The sequence below is a fragment of the Netta rufina genome (assembly GCF_964035555.1).
Source record: "Netta rufina genome assembly, chromosome: 2".
NCBI classification, from domain to species: Eukaryota; Metazoa; Chordata; class Aves; order Anseriformes; family Anatidae; genus Netta; species Netta rufina.
Genome location: NC_140124.1, coordinates 112759963 through 112777802, shown reverse-complemented (window position 1 = coordinate 112777802; position 17840 = coordinate 112759963). Strand labels below are relative to the sequence as shown.

The 17840-nt window shown below is 39.7% G+C and overlaps 1 protein-coding gene across 1 annotated transcript in view; it reads left to right on the top strand.

The window, feature by feature from the left end:
• LOC311206227 (chloride channel protein C-like) overlaps nucleotides 1-17840 on the top strand; it is a gene marked incomplete at both ends in the record, with an annotated part of 76472 nt that overhangs the window by 27488 nt on the left and 31144 nt on the right. Inside the window, one exon of the mRNA XM_084281477.1 lies at nucleotides 15021-15187. Coding sequence (XP_084137603.1) covers nucleotides 15021-15187 — 167 coding nt within the window. The remainder of the gene's footprint in view (nucleotides 1-15020; nucleotides 15188-17840) is intronic.

Sequence of the window (17840 nt, the reverse complement as noted above, 5' to 3'; positions counted from 1 at the left end):
TGTTTTATTTGCTTCAATTTCTCCCTGCCTTCCCAATTACCTGCACTTTTTTTTTTCTTTTTTTTTGTCTAAGTTCCCTGAGCATGCATGTACAGCACGTGCAAAACAATAGCTGGAAACTGTTAAGAGAGCTGTACAAAAATCAGTTGAAAAGGCACTAGAAAAATGATTAGGATTGCATTGCAATGTGTTCTGAATTCCCCTAGGTGTCATGTTATAACTCTTCTGTGCCTCTTTCTGCACAGGGAGATTGTGTTTCAATTCATGTTCATCCAAGATAAATAGCTGCATTGCTTGAGGAAATATTAATTTTTGAGGAGAAAAAAGGTCTTGGACACGACAATGCAAAAACATAATTAAAAGGTTGTGCCCTCAAACCATAAAATGCACATATTTTTCCTATATTGTCTGATGGGTTCAAAAAGAATTGAGAATGTTTGCTTTGGCTTTTCACGCGGCCTTCCATTTGGAAACAGTTATGAGTGTGGGACTTGCAGTGAACAGGTTTGTAAAATGCTTTCTTTTTTTCTCATGGCAGACCCCACAGGCATCTGCCCACCTCTTCTTTCTTGGCTGCCTTTTTCTACCCCCCATGCTGACACTTGACTCTCATCCTCCTCAGCTCTTTGTGGCAAACAGGAGATGTGGTGACATTTTCCTTGGCGAGCACGCGGACCAGCCTTATGATGTGCCTTCCCGCAGCCTTCTGTCTCTTGTGTCTGTGTTTTGTGTCCTGAGCTTGGTGGCTTTAGATATAGGAAGAGAAATAGCATCTTCCTACAAGGTGTGCTTTGTGTCCAGGACGTTGTATTTTTACCTCTCAATCATGCTGCCTTGAAAAGACATTACACTGGCTTGAAGAGAAAGGACGGTACCGGGCCAGCCTAGAATTAGTAATGGTTATACTCCTATGGACAAGCTGTTCAGCAGCCAGCCTCAGAAAGAGGCTTGATTTATACTGATTTGGGTCCTTTGACCTATGAGTTGTCTTCCTTTTTGTTCACACATGAAGGAAAGTAGCCTTGATTCTCTCCATTTTCCTGCCAGTTCTGTTCAAACAGAATTAAAGCAATATATCAGTTTATTGGTCTGATTTATTTCTCAAGATCTCTACTGATGGATATGGGGAATGTGATAAATTGTGAAAAGGTTAAGACTCAAAAACCTCCTCTGAGTGTGAAACACTGAAATATCACTCTTTCAACAGATGTAGAATAAAAGAGAAAACAGCATGTTCCTTAGGATTTGGATGGGGAAATGCCATGTCATTGTATAAGCCAGAGGAAAATGTACATAGCGGATTAAATTGCCTAAGGTCCTTCCTTCTCTAGCTAATGGCAGGTGTGACTGCTGTGAACGAGTGGCTGGTGCTAACGAGCAGTATCTTGCTACTGAAATAAAATGACCATCTGATGGTGGGTCTGAGAATTATGAAAGGTTAATGGCAGAACTAACAAGCTGTATGCAAAGTCAGCTTGCATACAGCTCATTCATAAAGCAGTATGGAAGGATCAGGGATGAAGGTTATTTGTGCTCTCTGATGCTTACCTCAGGACAGGCACAGTGGTGGAGCATGGTACATATTAATCTACGTTACTGTATGTCCTATAGCTTGGAATTTTCATATTTTTTATAGGTTTTTCATCAAGAAACTAAAATTAACTTTTCTTTTTTTCTTTTTTTTTTTTTTTTTTCATAATTTGGATGCATCAGTTGTAACATATAGTTCTGACGTGCTTCACAGCAGGGATACAGGTCATCTTGGATAAGTGCAATGTAATAGCTGTATCAGCAGGTAGAAGCAATTAAACCCTAACCTCTTTGCTCTCTCTGAATTTCTTCAGTACTTCTAATTCAGACAAAATGTGCTTACCTCAAATTATAGGCAGGATATATTACTTCAAATTCTGTGGTGAGGCTTCTCACTTCCCCTGAGAGAGCAACTCTTAAGTCCTCTCAAGAGAAATTTAAGTAGAGCATCAGCCATGGGCACTTACTGTAGGTATGAGAGGCACACCTTGTTTTGCAGGTATGATGTAACCTGTAGCTCAATGTTATCCAACTAATTAGAGGAAAGTTATAGGATGAGCAGAATGGTGATATAAGATGTTAGAAAAGTAAGCATAGGACTTTTAAAACACATGTAAAATCTGCCTGGTGCCCAGGTTTTCACAAGACAGCTGTGTTGCCCTGTGGTTAAAGGATACAAGCTTGGCTTGTCTATGTTGTTGCTAGAGAGGGACCATCAGGGGCCAAAAGTTGTCATCAGTTTAATTTTTCTTCTCCTAAGTGAGGCCTGAGCTAATGGGTGAGAGCTCTATTTTACAGGTGAAGGTGGGTAACTTCTACGTTAGCTGGGCAAGGAAATTGTGGTATATATTACACTTGGATTAAATGTAAATGCTACTATATGTACATTCTAGGATTTCTTCTTACCTAATGGGATACAAGAAAAAGTCAGAATAGCCATACCTTTTGACATGCTGTCAGCAGTTGGACTGTGCTATTTTCCACCTCAGCTTCACCTTTTAAGTGCAGGAGAGCCATGCATTGGATTATTAGTGGCTGTGTCTGGGGCTCAGTTGCCCTGCCCATGGCAGGGGGCTTGGAACTAGGGGATCTTTAAGTCCCTTCCAAACCAAACCATTCTGTGATCCTACAGATCCAGCTACTCTGCTGGTACTACCCCTTGCTCCTCCTCATGCAAAACACTAGTGCTTTTTTGCCTTCTGCAGCCTCCACCTCTGTTCAGATGGGGGCCATTCCCACTACCTGGACCTCCTACATTCCCCTTGTCCCTTCTGCTTCTTGAGCTGGGAGCAGAGATCAGAGTGAGCTCACAGAACGTGCAGCAGCGAAACAGTGCTCTCATCTGGGTGCTCTTTGTCATCCTCTGTTTTGTGAGTGCCCTGGGTCTGTTGTGCTGGCAACAAGGAGAGCCTGCAAAGGGAGTTGGATGTTACTCAAGGAGGTGCTCCTGCAGAAGTGCAAAGTGTCTTCAGTGCAAACTGTGCCTTATGTGAGACCTGTTCACTTGCTTGTAGGTTTCTTAGCATCTTGCTCTAGTAAGAAAAGGGGACAGTAGGAATACAGTTTGAACAAGCTGACTTCAAGTCACCCTTAATTCCCAACTACAGAGCATGTGCTTTTCTGTAATGAACTTGTCATTACTGCAATGTAATGTGTTTCCCCTAGTTCATATATATATATTTTTTTAATTACTAAGTGCACAAAATGAGTGCTGTTTCAAAGCTGGGCTTACTTGCAGGAGCCCTGCGTTCTTCCTGAGTGGAGCTGTGGCACTGTCATGCTGTGGAGTGGACTTCAGGAAATGGAGGGTTTTAAATTTCAGTCTGTGACAGCTCTTCAGGGCAGGTCCTGAACAGCAGGACAAATAGAACACAAATAACTACAGGAAATGCATGATATTTTGCAAGATGACAGATTAAAGGATTTAATAAACCTTCTGGTCTTAAAACAAACCATTCTTGATTTCATCACATACAATGTGGTGTAGCACCTAGTTGAAGAAAAGGGGGCTCCCTTCCAAACTCATAGTGCCGTCCGAAGTGCCATCTTTTTGTTGGTGAAGATTGTCATTCACTAAGGTGTGAGGAGAAAACTTTTCTGAACACCGAGGGTGCTTTTGGTCTACCAGCAAGCAGGAGAACAGACTGATTTGAAATACATGAATTTCTTGTTCAAGTGAAAAATCTTATGGTAAAACACAGCAAAAGTTTCTTCAATACCTAGCTCTGTGGTGGGAATGACTATAAACATTGAAGTCTGCAGTAGGTTGCTTTTTCAGCATCACCCTGTTTAGAATGATCACAAAAAAAAAATAAAAATCCCTTCTACTCTATTTTTGACTGAAAATTAGGATTTCAGATTCGTTTCACAAAAACCTTGAATTTTTCATCAAAAAGCTGGACACCTGAGAAACAAAGATAAAGCAAAAGCTATTTGAAATATCTTGCCATGAGCTTTGTTGTTTCATGTTATCATTTCTCTGTAAGAGATGAAATATTTCCCATGAAACACCAAAGAGACTTCCTTAGCATGTTCTAGGAAGGAGGGGGCAATGCACAGTGCATCATGAAAGATGCAGTTGAATCTGAGAGGCCAGCCTATATCCAATTTTAAAATTCTCATGAGACACCACAATAGCATTCCAAACCAAAGGTTTTTGGATTTTAACCTAAGAAATACTGCTCTATAGGGATGATAAACAATTTGTCAAGTCACGGGAACGTTCCATAAAAAATGTGTGCTTGTAGGGAAAAACAGAACAACCCCCTTTTTTTTCTGGATGATAGCCTTGTGAACTCAGCCCAAGAAAGTCAGAACAAGTCCCCTCTGATTCATTCATTCATCATCCATAAAGAAGAACTTCAACCATGGGACAGTGGTTAGTCTGTGTGTAATTCACAAGTTAGAAGAGAATCTAGCTTCATCTCTCATATAGCTGCTTCAGCTTTGGCACCAGGTTCTTATCAGTAAAATAAATAGATATGCCTGAATTATACATGGATTCAATTGGCATTGAACTTTTAGAAAGTTCAGTTGTGCATCTGAAATATTGAAATGGAGACTGCATTTCTGCTTTAAATACACACATTGGAAACGAGGTTGTAATGTGAGAAGATAACATTTTTATATAGTCATTTTTCTGGCTCTAACTTACAGTAGCTTTAAAGGTATTTTATAAATAAAGCGATCTAGTGTATTGCAACATAGAATTGTACATATGGGACGTGTAATACAAACCTTAATGAAAGTTCATGAGAATGTAATGTGCAGAAGTTATTTTTAATTCACAGTATCTTATCTGTTTTCAATTTTTTTCAAATTACAGAATGCAATTGGGCTGTCTTATGTGTTATTTCTTTGCCAAATTTAATTTGTTTCCAAATTTCCAAATTAAAGGCATTTTTTCTGTTACACTGTCAAGAAAAGCATCTGAAACCATTAAGTTCTGTTATATTTTTAACTTAAAAACCTTCAGAATATTGCCAATAGTATTTTTTCCAAACTTTGTGAAAATGATTTATCTCTGGGACAAAAGCTACCTCTTTTTTTTTTTTTTTTTTTCTTTTTCTTTCTCTAGCCTGAGGGGTTTATTATCATCTTAAATTAAAAACCCCATGTAACCGGCTGCTCTAATGAATAGGGGCTTGGGGCCAGAAATCCCTGTTTGATTCTTGGACCCAGTTGAAACAGGAGCAAGTGATTATACAGCCCAGCAGCTGCTCTGCTGAGCAAGGTCTGTCGGTGGGAAGGAGACGCCTACTGTTGGTCTTCAGAGAGGCAGATCCCCAAGGAGAACTGTGTCCTCCTCCCCTCTGCCCAGATGGGCAGGATGTGTTTTGTTCTTGCAGTTTCAACATTTTGCCTGTTTTCTTGTTTGTTTGTTTTTCAAGAGGAATAAGACTGGGTGTGGGACACAAATGATGGTGGCAGTGAGTACTGGTAAAGGTGTGTGGCTGTTGTAAGCAATACTGAGTGGAGGCAGGCACAGAGGGGAAGCTGTGAAAGCGTGTGGAAAAGGAGAAGCACAAAACAGAAGCAGAAATAGTAGCCACTGGGACATTCCTAAAGGTAGCTATTCTCTCATTTTGAAGTATGAAAGAGTGATAATGAAAGAACTCTTGAGTGCTTAAGGATGTGTCTGAATCCAGCCTGTAGAGCCAGACCTGAGCTGCTTTCTGGCGTCTCTAAAAGAAACAGAAAATCACCCAAACTGTCAGGTTGTGGTCCACTGGTGGCTTCTGTAGCCTCTGGTGCAACTTCCAAAATGGTTTTAAGAGGAAGAAGTTGCATGGCAGTAGAGAGAGTGGATGGTGGAGTTGTCTGTTGCTTCAGGTCATATATCATGAAGAGCGACCTCAGGCTACTCTGGTTATACCACTCCCACCTTATGTTCTTCCTTACCCTGACCCTTGTTCAAGAAAAGAGAATTTATTTGAAAGTCTAAAGTTGTATTTTTCCCTTTCTCCTTTTTGTCTAGCAGGGTGTATGCAGTACTGGAGAGGGAACAGACAAAGAGACAGGAAAGAACTGACTATAAGAAATGAATACCTCCTTTGGCAGCACAGACCCTGGGAGACCTCTGGTCGTGCCTCCCTCTGACTTGCTCAAGACATGAAAGGGACATTGGACTCCTGGGGCAACCACAGCCCCAGAAAATGATATGGAACATGTGGCTGCCTATGAGGAGAGCCATTTCTGTGAGGGAGTAATGACGGCTCCAGGAAACAAATCACATTGGCATCTGTCATGTGACATAGGTGCAGATGAGACAAGATTGTCATGCTTACTTTAGAATGGGTACATACTTAGGTGCTTTCCTTACCAGGAAGCTTTTTTTTTTTTTTTTTTCCCCTGCTGGTCAATATGATGTGCTCCCTCTACAGTGAGGTTCAAATTCTTCTCTCCTCTATACCAACACAGCCTTATAAATGCTTAAAAACAGTTCAGTACAATCACTCCAGCAAGGTTACTTAACATCAAACTTAGTTTTGGTCAGGGCCATCCACATAGCTAGATCCTTCATTTTAATTCCCTACAAGAGTGCCACATGGTTGATTTTTCCACCTTGTTTTCTTGGGAAAAGAAAAATCTTTTGGAAAAGTGGAGACAAATGTAGTTTTTCAGATTGTTCATATAATATTTCCTTCAAAGCAGGCAAAGGAAATGCCTAATTATCTGGAAACTCAGTTGGCAGGTTCTTCCCAGAGCTAGACTGTTCAATGCATCAGCCTGTCACAGTTAAATACTTTAGGGCTCACTTAACGTTTTTGATTACACCTGAGATGGTTCACAGAAGCTGTTTTGACAAGGCCTAATTTTCTGTTACTAAGCTGTCTGATTTTTTTTTTTTTTTAATGAAGAGTTTAAATCCTAGTCAAAACAATTTCTCAGAATCTCCAAGCCTATAGTTATTCGTAACAGGGTAAGCATTGGCTATGCTTATTCTACCTGTCAGAAGGAGCCCAGTGAGTCTGAATGGTGAGTTTAAAGGTGTTTCCTAATCTGACAGTAAGCGGTCACCTCTTAACAAGGAAGGGGAGATGTACAGTATTGTACAGTATAGTATTGTACTGATCCTAGTTCAGTTCATTTTAAACACAAAAAATTAAACCCAACTGTTTATATATTTGAGTAACAATACATAACCAACAAGCTATTGCATACATTAAGTCCTATTATTTTCTATTGAATGTATTCCAAGCACTGTGTATTTTTCAGCAGTAGACTGTCTGGAAAATAAATGAAACTACTCTCACAGAGAAGGGGATGGAGAACCACTTCAGGACTTCAGATTTTGTAATGTACTTCTTTAAAAAACTAGAGGCTCAGTGAATGATCACCTATGGTAGATTTGGAAACAGCAAGCTTTTGTAAATTTTCTGCTGTTATTTAAGGTCTAATCTCCTCCTGCTGTTAAAGCTGAAATGAAGTTCACAGCCTGTGGCATACAGCATTTATCAAACAGTGAGGAAGATCCACAGAGACCTCGTAAATCCTTTGTCCAGTCTTCATCTGACCATAGTCACGGGGCTCCTTCTTCAGCCTTTTCTAGACCTTGGGAGCTGGGGCCATGAGAGTTATGGCACTCAGGAGTTGTTGGTTTTAGCACTACTTAAACATAACAGAGATTCACTGCAGTTCTCTTTATTATTTCACAAAAATGCTCATGAATAATAATTCAAGGAATTCTGCTATATGGTGGGTTAAAAAAGTACAAGGTTGTTTAAATAGGTTATTATACAGTACAGTGCTTGTTTTGATTAGATTTAATATGTGAGCTTGCTGTATGGTAAGGCATATTCAGCAGGACACATACAAAACAATGCTGTACTTGTTAATGAAAAGTTCACTTGACACAACATGCACCAGTGCTGTCTTCCTGGGACATGGATTTAGAGCTTTGAAAGATCCTTTCAGGGTCTTTCTTTGGTGTCTACTATACACCCAAGATAAAGAGACAGATTAAAAAAAAATCACAGGTAGATATCTTTCCAGGGGATCTTGGCAAGAGTTGCTGGTATCACCTATAGTATTTCCTATATCACTGCATCCCTTGCTGCAGCCTGTCAAAACAGGTGTATTTATAGGCCTTGAGGGACTGAAACAAGAAATCAAACATTTCCACTTTGCATAGCATCTTCTGTCCAAATTCCCAAGGACTGAGACTCAAAGGATTTTGATACGTTTCCAGTGATTACTTAGCTTTTCTGGGTATTTCTAAGTTTTCTTTAGTAATCTCCTACTGCTGTGCTTGGTCTTGGAATTAGGAAAAGTTGTTCTCTCCATAAACAAGGAAGTAATCAACAAAATACTAGTTGGCTTCAGAAAAAATCATGCAAGTATTAAAATACACATCAGAGAAAAATGAGGCTTGATCTCACTGAGCATTATGAATTAAAGTGAATTAAAAAGCAGCGGATGAGTGTGATTAATTAGGACTATTTTGCTTAAAGAGAAAAAAATATGCACCCCGTGCTAAGACATTTTTTTGTGCTCTGCCTTGGCAGTAATTAAGCTCTAGGGTGCTAGAAGCTGCCTACTTGTTGTAATGGCCTGGAATAGTTAACAGAGTTACGAACACAAGCAAGAATCCTGCTAATTGTGCAATTCTACTGGCACTGGGGATTTGGCAGGAAGTCCTTACAGTGAACCTACCCTGGGTGTGTCGTCCTTTGTAGAGCATGATGCACAGCTTCGTGTGCCTGAGGCTGCAAGAAATAATCATTTTCAGCAGCAAGGAACTTGAATGCATAATTTCTCAGGGCTAACAGGACTTTTAAAGAGATTTATGTTTACTGTATTGCAGCATCCCACTTCTCCAAAAATTTCCAGCAGTGATGGTGCTGAGTGATAAGGTGATACAGTAAAGTGAATTGAGTTAATGGATGTAGTCCTAGAACGATAAAGGATTTCTTTAAAGGTGAAGTGCACGGGAAAGGAAGATTTTACACTTAGTTTCAAAAGGAGAGATTAATGGAAGTTCAGGGAGGGAGTATTCAGCTGGATCAATACTGAGGAAGGTGCCTCTTTTGGCATAATCCCAGATGGAAATAGTGGACAATGATAACAACATTGCAATTCATAACATTTTTATGACATTATTAAGTGGGAATTAAAGTGACTCAAGTGTTCAACACACAGGTTACTAAGGGCCAGCAGTTCATAATCCAGAAACTAAAGAAATTGAAATGCAGAGCTGCATTGTTTATCAAATGGCTGTCATAATACAAATAACTTAATCCTGGGAGACGTTGTTTCCATAAACTCCTATTCTCCAGAAAGCTGCTTGAACAACTCCTCTACTGCTGTGAACAGGGAATTGTTAACTCCTCCCCTTCTTCATGTCAAGCCATCAGTTTACAACCTTGTTGGCATTTGCTCCTGAGCAAGAAAAAAACGATGAAAAGTTTTCTGCTGGCTACAAATGCTCTACTCTTTGGAAATGTTCTGTTGACTGCAAATGATGTTTTTCTTGGTGTGTTGAATCAATAGTAGCAAAAAATTAAAATGGGAGTAGTTCTGATTGCATCTGGTTGCATCCTGGGGAAATGTCTACTCTTCCACAAAATCTGGTCACCTGGGCAATCATGCCCAGGAATGGTGTTTTGTGCTAGCTACAGCCTTAACTTCAAAACCATTGGATTTGGTTTATAGGACCAGGGTTTCATGTCCCTTCCCACGCCTCCTCTTTTTTTTACTCACTCTCAGACATGTTGTCTTCTCCAGCAGCTGCTTGTTTTTTCCCAAATATTTTCCAAATTCAAGGGCTTTCAGTCAGGTGTGTATAAGTTTGTGAAGAATGACAAAATATTTCTTTTGGAGAGTTTGCTTCTACCCGGGCTGATTGTCATTATATCATGGGAAGGAAGTAGATTTTTTTCCTTCATTTGTTCAGTTTTTCAGGTAGCTTTTCTGTTTAAACACATTTTAATTCATTTTGCAGTCATACTATTTTTTTCTTCTTTTTGTCATTGTAGACTGCAAATAGCAAGACAGATCTCTTGCTAATTTTTTTTTTTTTTTTTCGTAGAAGAAAGAAAATTGGGTTGCACTGTGTAGCTGGCTAGTGATATTTCTTTTACATTATTGGAAATACCAAGGGTTCATGGAATATTTACTGTATCAGCAGCCTTGCTTCTAATGAGGTTCTTTGGCCTCTGTTCTCTGAGCTGGAGTAAAATGTTTGAAACACATTAACTACCATTTGATTGAAAAGTGTGTGTGTGGGGGGAGGGTTTTTAACAGTGAGCTTTAAGTAAACTGCATCTTTTTGAATTTCCTGGGCAGCTGCCTTTCTCTCTTTGATGTACTGTGCCTGGTGATGCTGTTAATGAAATGCATAATTATGTGTTATATAATAAAACAGAGCTAACATGAAGGTGGCTAACAGACTATAATGATGTGGAGGCCTGAGAAACTCAGGACCGTGGGGGTTGTTGAAAAGTGCCTCCGGTGACAAAGAAGATATTTAAAGAGCTTTGAATAACAGTGCTAATAAATTAATTGTGGTCTGTGTGCATGTGTGTGCAAATGATATATTTCAATATTTTGTATATAGAGAGAATATTGAAAAAAATAGGTGCAATTTACTAGGCTGCTGATGTATGAAGTGTCAGCGCCGACTGCTTCCAGCGTCTATTAGCGCTGCTGGCTTTGCATAGATGGGTGCCCTAGGCAAAGAAATTTTTGGCACAGCCTGCTATACCCGGAAGATCAAAAGGAAAAAAAAAATCTGGCAATATACACAGAGAGTAAATTGCATCCTAAAAAGCAGCCCCTAAAATGCAGTCTTGGAATGAATGTCAATAAATGAAACATCACTTTTAATTGCTGAAGAATTATTGGTGTTTGGTGGCTGCCCCAACTTTCCCCCTTCCTTTCTCTGTTTTTGTCACCTTTATTTTCTCTTTCCCTCTAATACTCTGTATAACTTGTTCCCTTCTTAGATTTTTTAGGAACTGGTTTGAACAGATAACTATTTTTAGTGGAGAGGCTGCATCATCTTCCAGCCCTGGACCACATGGGTTCCTAATTTTGCTGGGCCATGGCTGGGCTTGCTTGGCGGCAGCACTGTGCTTACTGGGGCCTGTCTGCAGGCAGAATTAGCTTGCAGGGAGCTCCAGTGTGAATTTACAATGTGCTGGTTACTTGGCACTAATTCCCTGGGTGGGTGCTTCTAGTACCTACTGAGAGTGCTTTTGTGCGAGTTAGCTCTCAGAGTGCTTTTGTGTGAGTTAGGCTTGCTCCTTTTTGAAGGTGAAGTATGTTGTTTTTCACTTAAGGTGTGCCAAGAGTACCCGAATGGGCAGTTAGTGCAGAGTAGCTAATATGCAGTAAATTCACACCCAGGCTCTCTGCGTGCTGACTTCCTTGTACAGACGAGTCCCGAGGCTCTGCACTTTGTCTCTCTCAGCAGGGAGCAGATGGCCCTTCTCTAAACAGGGAGACTACTAATAAAGCCTTATGAAGTGCACATATATGCGTGTGTGGGTTTGTGTGCGTCCTTATGTTTGTATAAGATAACTTGAATCTATCGTGTTTCTTGGATTAATTTGTGCTTCCTTGATTTTCATCAAGATACCCTAAGGAGAACTTTGCTGCTGCATTACCAGCATCCTTGGCATTAATGGCTTTAGCTTCTAGCTACAAGGTTTTGACAGATTTCGTTTAATTCTTCATTTTCCTTCGCTGCTGAGTGGCATACTTCTACTGTGTGAGTGACTGCGCTTTTGTGAGCAAATCTTTATTTATTGCAATTCCCTTCCCCAGCATTTCTAATTTGATCTCTGGAGTATATTCTTGTATTTTGTATGCTTTTATTGTTAATAAATGCTATTCTACAACTTGAAAACTCCCAGTAAGAAGGAAATAAGGTTTTCTCTAGGTCTCTAAATACTTGGATGTGGAATCAAATCCATCTTTTATAAAAACGTTGCTTTAGACTAGCATCACAAATAACTTGATCTATAATTAGTGTATACAGATTCATCTTAGCTTAAGCTCATGTGATGGGTTACACTTTCATGCAAAGTTTTCTTGACATTTTAGAAATGATTTTATCTGTTCTTTGTGCTCATGCTTCAAATGTATAGTTGATCTCTAAGTCATCTGCAGACTTGCTTTAAAGTGTTGCTTTAGTATTACCTATGTCCAAGAAAATTTCATATCACAAAAACTGACTCTCCTGTTCCCATCTGTAGTGAGAGTTCAGGACAACTGTAGCTGCTCTGTTTTGGCCAAAGTTTCAATTTACTTACATATAGAAGATATTGCTCAAAATGCTTTTAACATGTCTTTCTTTAATGACCTCAGCCATGATAGCCTGCCAAAGATAAACAGCATTTCTGCTTGGCAGGCATTAACTCTTGGAGGAAGTTTTGTCTGACACTGAACCCAGAGGCACTTGCTCTGAGTGTTTGCTTTGCTGTGTTCTAGAGAAGAGCCATCCCCACAGATCCCAGCACTCAGGAGGGCTGCAGTGCTGAGGAAAATCAGCACCAGCCACAGAATTTCTCAATAGCAGATGTAAAATGTTGCTGAATATTTGAGAGAATAAAAGAAGAGGGTGCGGGCCAGGCCAGCTTGACTGTTCCCACTAGAGGATGGGAGGGTAGAAAGAAAGGATAAAATGGGATAAAGAGCAAGGAGGGGAGCCTGGAAAGCCAGCTTTCTGGTTCTTGCTGTTCTGGAGGTGGTCAGGTTTGCTGCTTCTGGGATGAGCAAGCAATGATAAGGCTCCCATGGAACCAGGCACACTCTTGTGCTCTCTACAAAGTTGGCAATAATGTCCACTTGTTCCTTCCCATAGTCTGCCTGCATTTGCCCTTTCCTTGGGCTGGCCCTCCTGGTAACCTCTTCTTTTGTCCTTTCTGGAAGATGTCTCATTTGCTGGATGCTTAGCTTCCTGTGGCTAGAAGAAAGGAGGAGCACATTGCTTGAGTTCTCAAGTCTGTAGTCAGTTCTTGTCCATGCCCAGGGGGTTTCCACCGATTTTTGGAACAGTAGTAATGATATCCACACAACTTAATGAATGCTTTCTCCCTGTAGTCTGGGGGAGATTACTTCTTTGCAGGTTAAAGCAATCACTTGAGAATGTTTTCAGAGCACAAAGAGTTTTTAAAGTTAGAGTTTTAGAGTGCTTTTATAGCTTTTTAGAGTGCTTTTATATTAATTTTTAATGCTTGTATTATTCCAGAAGAGTTCCCCATAGCAAGATACTTTAAAAATAACCTTAAAAGGAATCCACAATAAAGGAGTCTCCATCTGTGTGAATGAGTTGTGGCAGATACGCTGAAGCAATTCTTAAAATCCCACAGTTGCTGTTTTCCTTTCAACCGACATGTTCCTGGTGTTTTTAAATAAAACAGTTGAACACTAGGTTTAAAAAGACATTCAAAGAATGCTGTGCTGTTATTAGAAATCCTTAGCTATGTCCAAGCAGAAAGGACAGTTGCATGACCCTGTCTTGCATGGCTGAACATGCCACGAGTCCCTTGTTGGCATATACCCTAAATCATCCCCAATGTTATCATTCTGAACCCAGAACTGAGACGGCACAAGGGAGAAAGTATAAAGCCTGGATAGAAGTGCTACAGCTTATCAGGCAGAAATGTGTTTATTGGCATTCGTTGAATGTGGATGCTTGGAGTACTTAACAATCTCTAGCTAATGAGCTCTATTAAATGGCAATGTGCTGCAATTCACTTTGTCTGAATTGGAGAGAAATTTCTGGGCAAAAGCCTCTTAGTGTTAGGAGGGAAGTTTGCATATTTTATTCCAGGATAATTTTTAATGAATAATCTTTTTTTTTTTTTTTTTTTTTAAGGTGCAATAATAGGGGAAATAATGGGAAGGAGACAGCAGTTTTAATAATAATAAAACAGTATTAAACGACCATAAAGGGAATATTTCTGTGCAGCCATTTTCACCAAGAAAAATATTTGACCTAGTTGTGAGTTGGGCTTAGACAGATTAAGTACATTCACATTACTTCATGCACAGTGATTCACTCCGAATCCTTTGTTCAATGGTGGTTGTATTGGTGTGCTTCATGAAGTCATTGCCACCGTAGCTGTTAAATATCTGCAGGATATGTGAACTCAGACTACCTTTGCATTGCAGTGTGCTAACTATATTGTGGCTGTGTCCATCTGTGGAGGCAAAACTAAATAATCAAAGGGGGATATAGTATTAAAATATGTTAAATACTTTCCCACTCTCCTGACCATACCCTGTAGAGAGAAAATGCAAGTGTACTCAGGTAAGATACTTTAGGTACCATAGCCTGTGTATGCACTCTGTTTCCCTACAGCAGGTGTTGTTGTAGAAAGATTGATAGATTTGTGATCACAGGGAAAGGGATGCCTGCACCATGCCTTGTACTGCTGAATGCTGTTCAACATGGTAACTGTGTGATGTTCCTGCTGCTTGATCTCCTGGGCTTGACTTCTGCTGAAAGCTTCTTGTTCCCTTTTCTGGCATCTTTCAAGACGATGTTTGTACAAGGAGCTTGTTCTGTCTTGAAGCAGCAGTATGGGAAAACAATTTTATATCTCCTGAGCTCAGCAAGAAAGAAAAATATTTGGATTTGTTTGCATTTTTTAATATTTGTCACAATGCCAAGCTATTTAAAACAATCTGGCTACTCTATCTCTACTTACCCTGCTTTGATACTGCAAAATTATCACAAGCCACCTGAAATATGGGAATCAGATGTGAGTTTTAATGCCAGTGCAGTGCTTCAAGATGATAGGAACGGGAGGGGGAGCTGTCACTGCATCAGCCAAGGCTTTTTGGTGGAAGTGTTGATTGATTACCTATCCCTGGGAAGGAGAGGGAGTGCTCTTTACTGTTAACTGAGGCAAGGTGACTGAATTGCTTCCTGCTCCCATGTGAAAGAAGTAGGTAGTCCTTTGCAACCCATGCTATTGTCTCTAGCTGTCAGAAAGAAAGAAAAAAAAAGGAAGTCCTTTGTTCTCTCTTCTCCTTAGGTAGAGATCACAAATGATGTCCAGTCCTTGCTGCTGATAATGCTGGCTGTCATGGTGGCCAAGATGGTTGGTGATTTTTTTAACGCGTCCCTGTACAGTTCCCTCCTGAGGCTGAAATGCATTCCCTACTTGGATGTGGAACCTTTTGTTCATCACGGGAAAAAATGGTGAGGTCTCTTTTGTTGCTGATCTGTAAGTTTTCTGTGTCGTGTTCTGCACTGATAATGTGTGGGTCCTCCGTGCTGTGGAGCTCGGAAGGACAAAGGACTAAAATGTGACCCTGATCCTGATTGTGGACCTCATAGGGCAATACATGTATTCTATATGAACAATGGATATTCCCTTTCTCTTATTTTATGGTAGGATCTGAATTACCACTTTCACCAGAGCCCCGAGAGCACTAAGTGCTCTATAATGCCTAAACTGTCTAGTTAGATGCTGTTTATTAGAGCAAGTGGTCCAATAGAGAATCTAGTAGAGGTTTTCAGAGAGTTGCAACTGTTTCTTGTGAACAGATGCCATAGAGCAGAGGAACAGCAACAGTTTGTAGAATCCCTCATGGTGAAGTTTGCCTTACCTAATTTATGGATGACTGGACTAGGATTCCTGCGTATTCAGTACATTTTCAGGCAGAGAGTCCTGCCATCCAAGGATAGCAATTTGAGGCAGGTTGGATGAATGGTCTTCTGGAAGTGCCTCCACTGACTTAGACTTAGATTTGTCCTCTATATGAGCCAGTATCTGAAATTTCAGTCTGCTGATGAACATTTATAATCAGTAATTGAACCATTTATAATCAGTAATAAGAACCATTTTCTCTTCTAAATGTAGGCTCTGGGTCTACAGTTACTTGTAGGTAGTGAGAACTGTACTGTTGTCTTTTACAGAATAATGCAGAAATGCTTTTTCTTTAAGGTATTCTGTAGGAATGAAATAGGTAACGTGGTGAAAAAATAGAAGGAAAAATGAATTTATTTACTTACCACAGGAAGACTTTTTATTTTCCTTAAAGGATATTTGGGTAGTATATGTCCATGACCAAAGCTAATTGTAGGACATTTTTGCTGTCATTTCTCACGGTACTGGGGTTTACTAGAAAATATCATATTTTCAAACAACCCTTCAGAAGAATAAAAACTTGTTCTATCCACACTTTATAACTTTCTTCTAAATATAGCTATATCTGAAAGTTTTTAGCAGGCACATTGAATATTGGTTGTACTCTAACTGTATTTGACATAGGGGAGAAAAAGCCAGCAATGTAGTAGGAGGAAATGAAAACAATCTGTGATATTAGGGATGACTTCTATATGTAACATGGCAGATAAAACAGAGGGGAAGAAGTCATAAAGTTCCCTTTGGTGTTCCAGTTATATGACAAGTCCATGAAAAGAATTGTAGCTATTTTCCTGGTTCAGAGTGAGGTCCCATTCCCTTGAAGGACAAATCTATCTATCAATCTATACATACATCTATATAAGAATAATCTAATTTCCCTCCCACTCCTTTCCCTTTACTCTCTAGGAACATTAAAGGAAGTTCCTGGCTAATGTGGTCACAGAATATACTGATACTCTAAAACAACAACAAAAAAATAGTATCACAACTTGGTAAAGCTTTATAGATGGTCACCTTCCAGACTGCTATTTTTAATCTAAATCTTCTTAAACTGTCTGGATAGGCTATGGCATCGACCCATTGCTTGGTCTCTCTGGCACACTTCTTGGATGCTCTGTTACCTTATTATCTCCTCAAAGAAATGGAGTTTTACCATTCAGTCACTTCAGACCTCCAGAATTTGGACCAATCCTTTGATCTGTTTTATAGTTTAGGCATCCCCAAATCTTAAATACTGACTCAAGGCAATTCTGGATTAATAATGCATCTCTTGATGTCATGTCATAATTTAAACAAATTATGATATTTTGCACACAGTCTTTGTAAGCATTCTAAAAGCAAGCTCCTGTTATAACCTAGCTATAAAAATACTCAGATTAAGATGACTGTCAAAAAAAAAAAAAAAAAAAAAAAGCTGGTTTACATGTTTGCATGCCTCTGTTTCCACGTTACTTCTGAGCATCCCTGAAACTTGACTCAAAGTTCTACAGAAAGGTGGCAGGCCATGCCTTTTCTTTTCATGATTTTTCCATGCAGATCAAATTTTCTCATTTGTTTTCTCTTTTTTTTTTTTTTTTTTTTTCCTCTGACTGGTCCTGCAGCTAACAAGATGCTGTGGAAGCTTGCCTATCTTATTCCCTAGACTTTTATTGCAGGGCGACTACCCTGACTATCTCAGGCTCTGCTGTTTTCAAGTTCCACGTATTCGCTGCACTTTGAAGGTATTTTTATTCTTCACATATCATTCAGATATCATTTTGCACAGATTGTCTTCTTTCTCTGGCAGTAACAACTTGGCAGAGAGTTTGCAATCACAGTATTCCTGCTCTGGCAAAGCAGAGGTGACACAGTTACACATGGGGCAGGTTCTGCATCACCATTCCTCGATTAACTATTCTGTGAGAACACAAAATGTATAAATTGTGCACTTCTGGATTCCCCAAATCATAACAGGGAATGAGATCAGCTGTGTTGGAACTGGTAGCTAACATGTATTTATAAACAGGTGATAAATTGTATTTGTGTATGCAGAATGAAAGGCTTGGATAACTAACAGCTTGCTTAAGAAACATATAAATGCCACATAAATTGGGATGCTTCTTCGACTGAAAGTGAAAAGCCTTTGGAAACAATGTCTAGTTGGTATCAGGGAGGAAAAATGTGAAATTCAAGAAAACATATATTTTTAGGCACCCCACACTC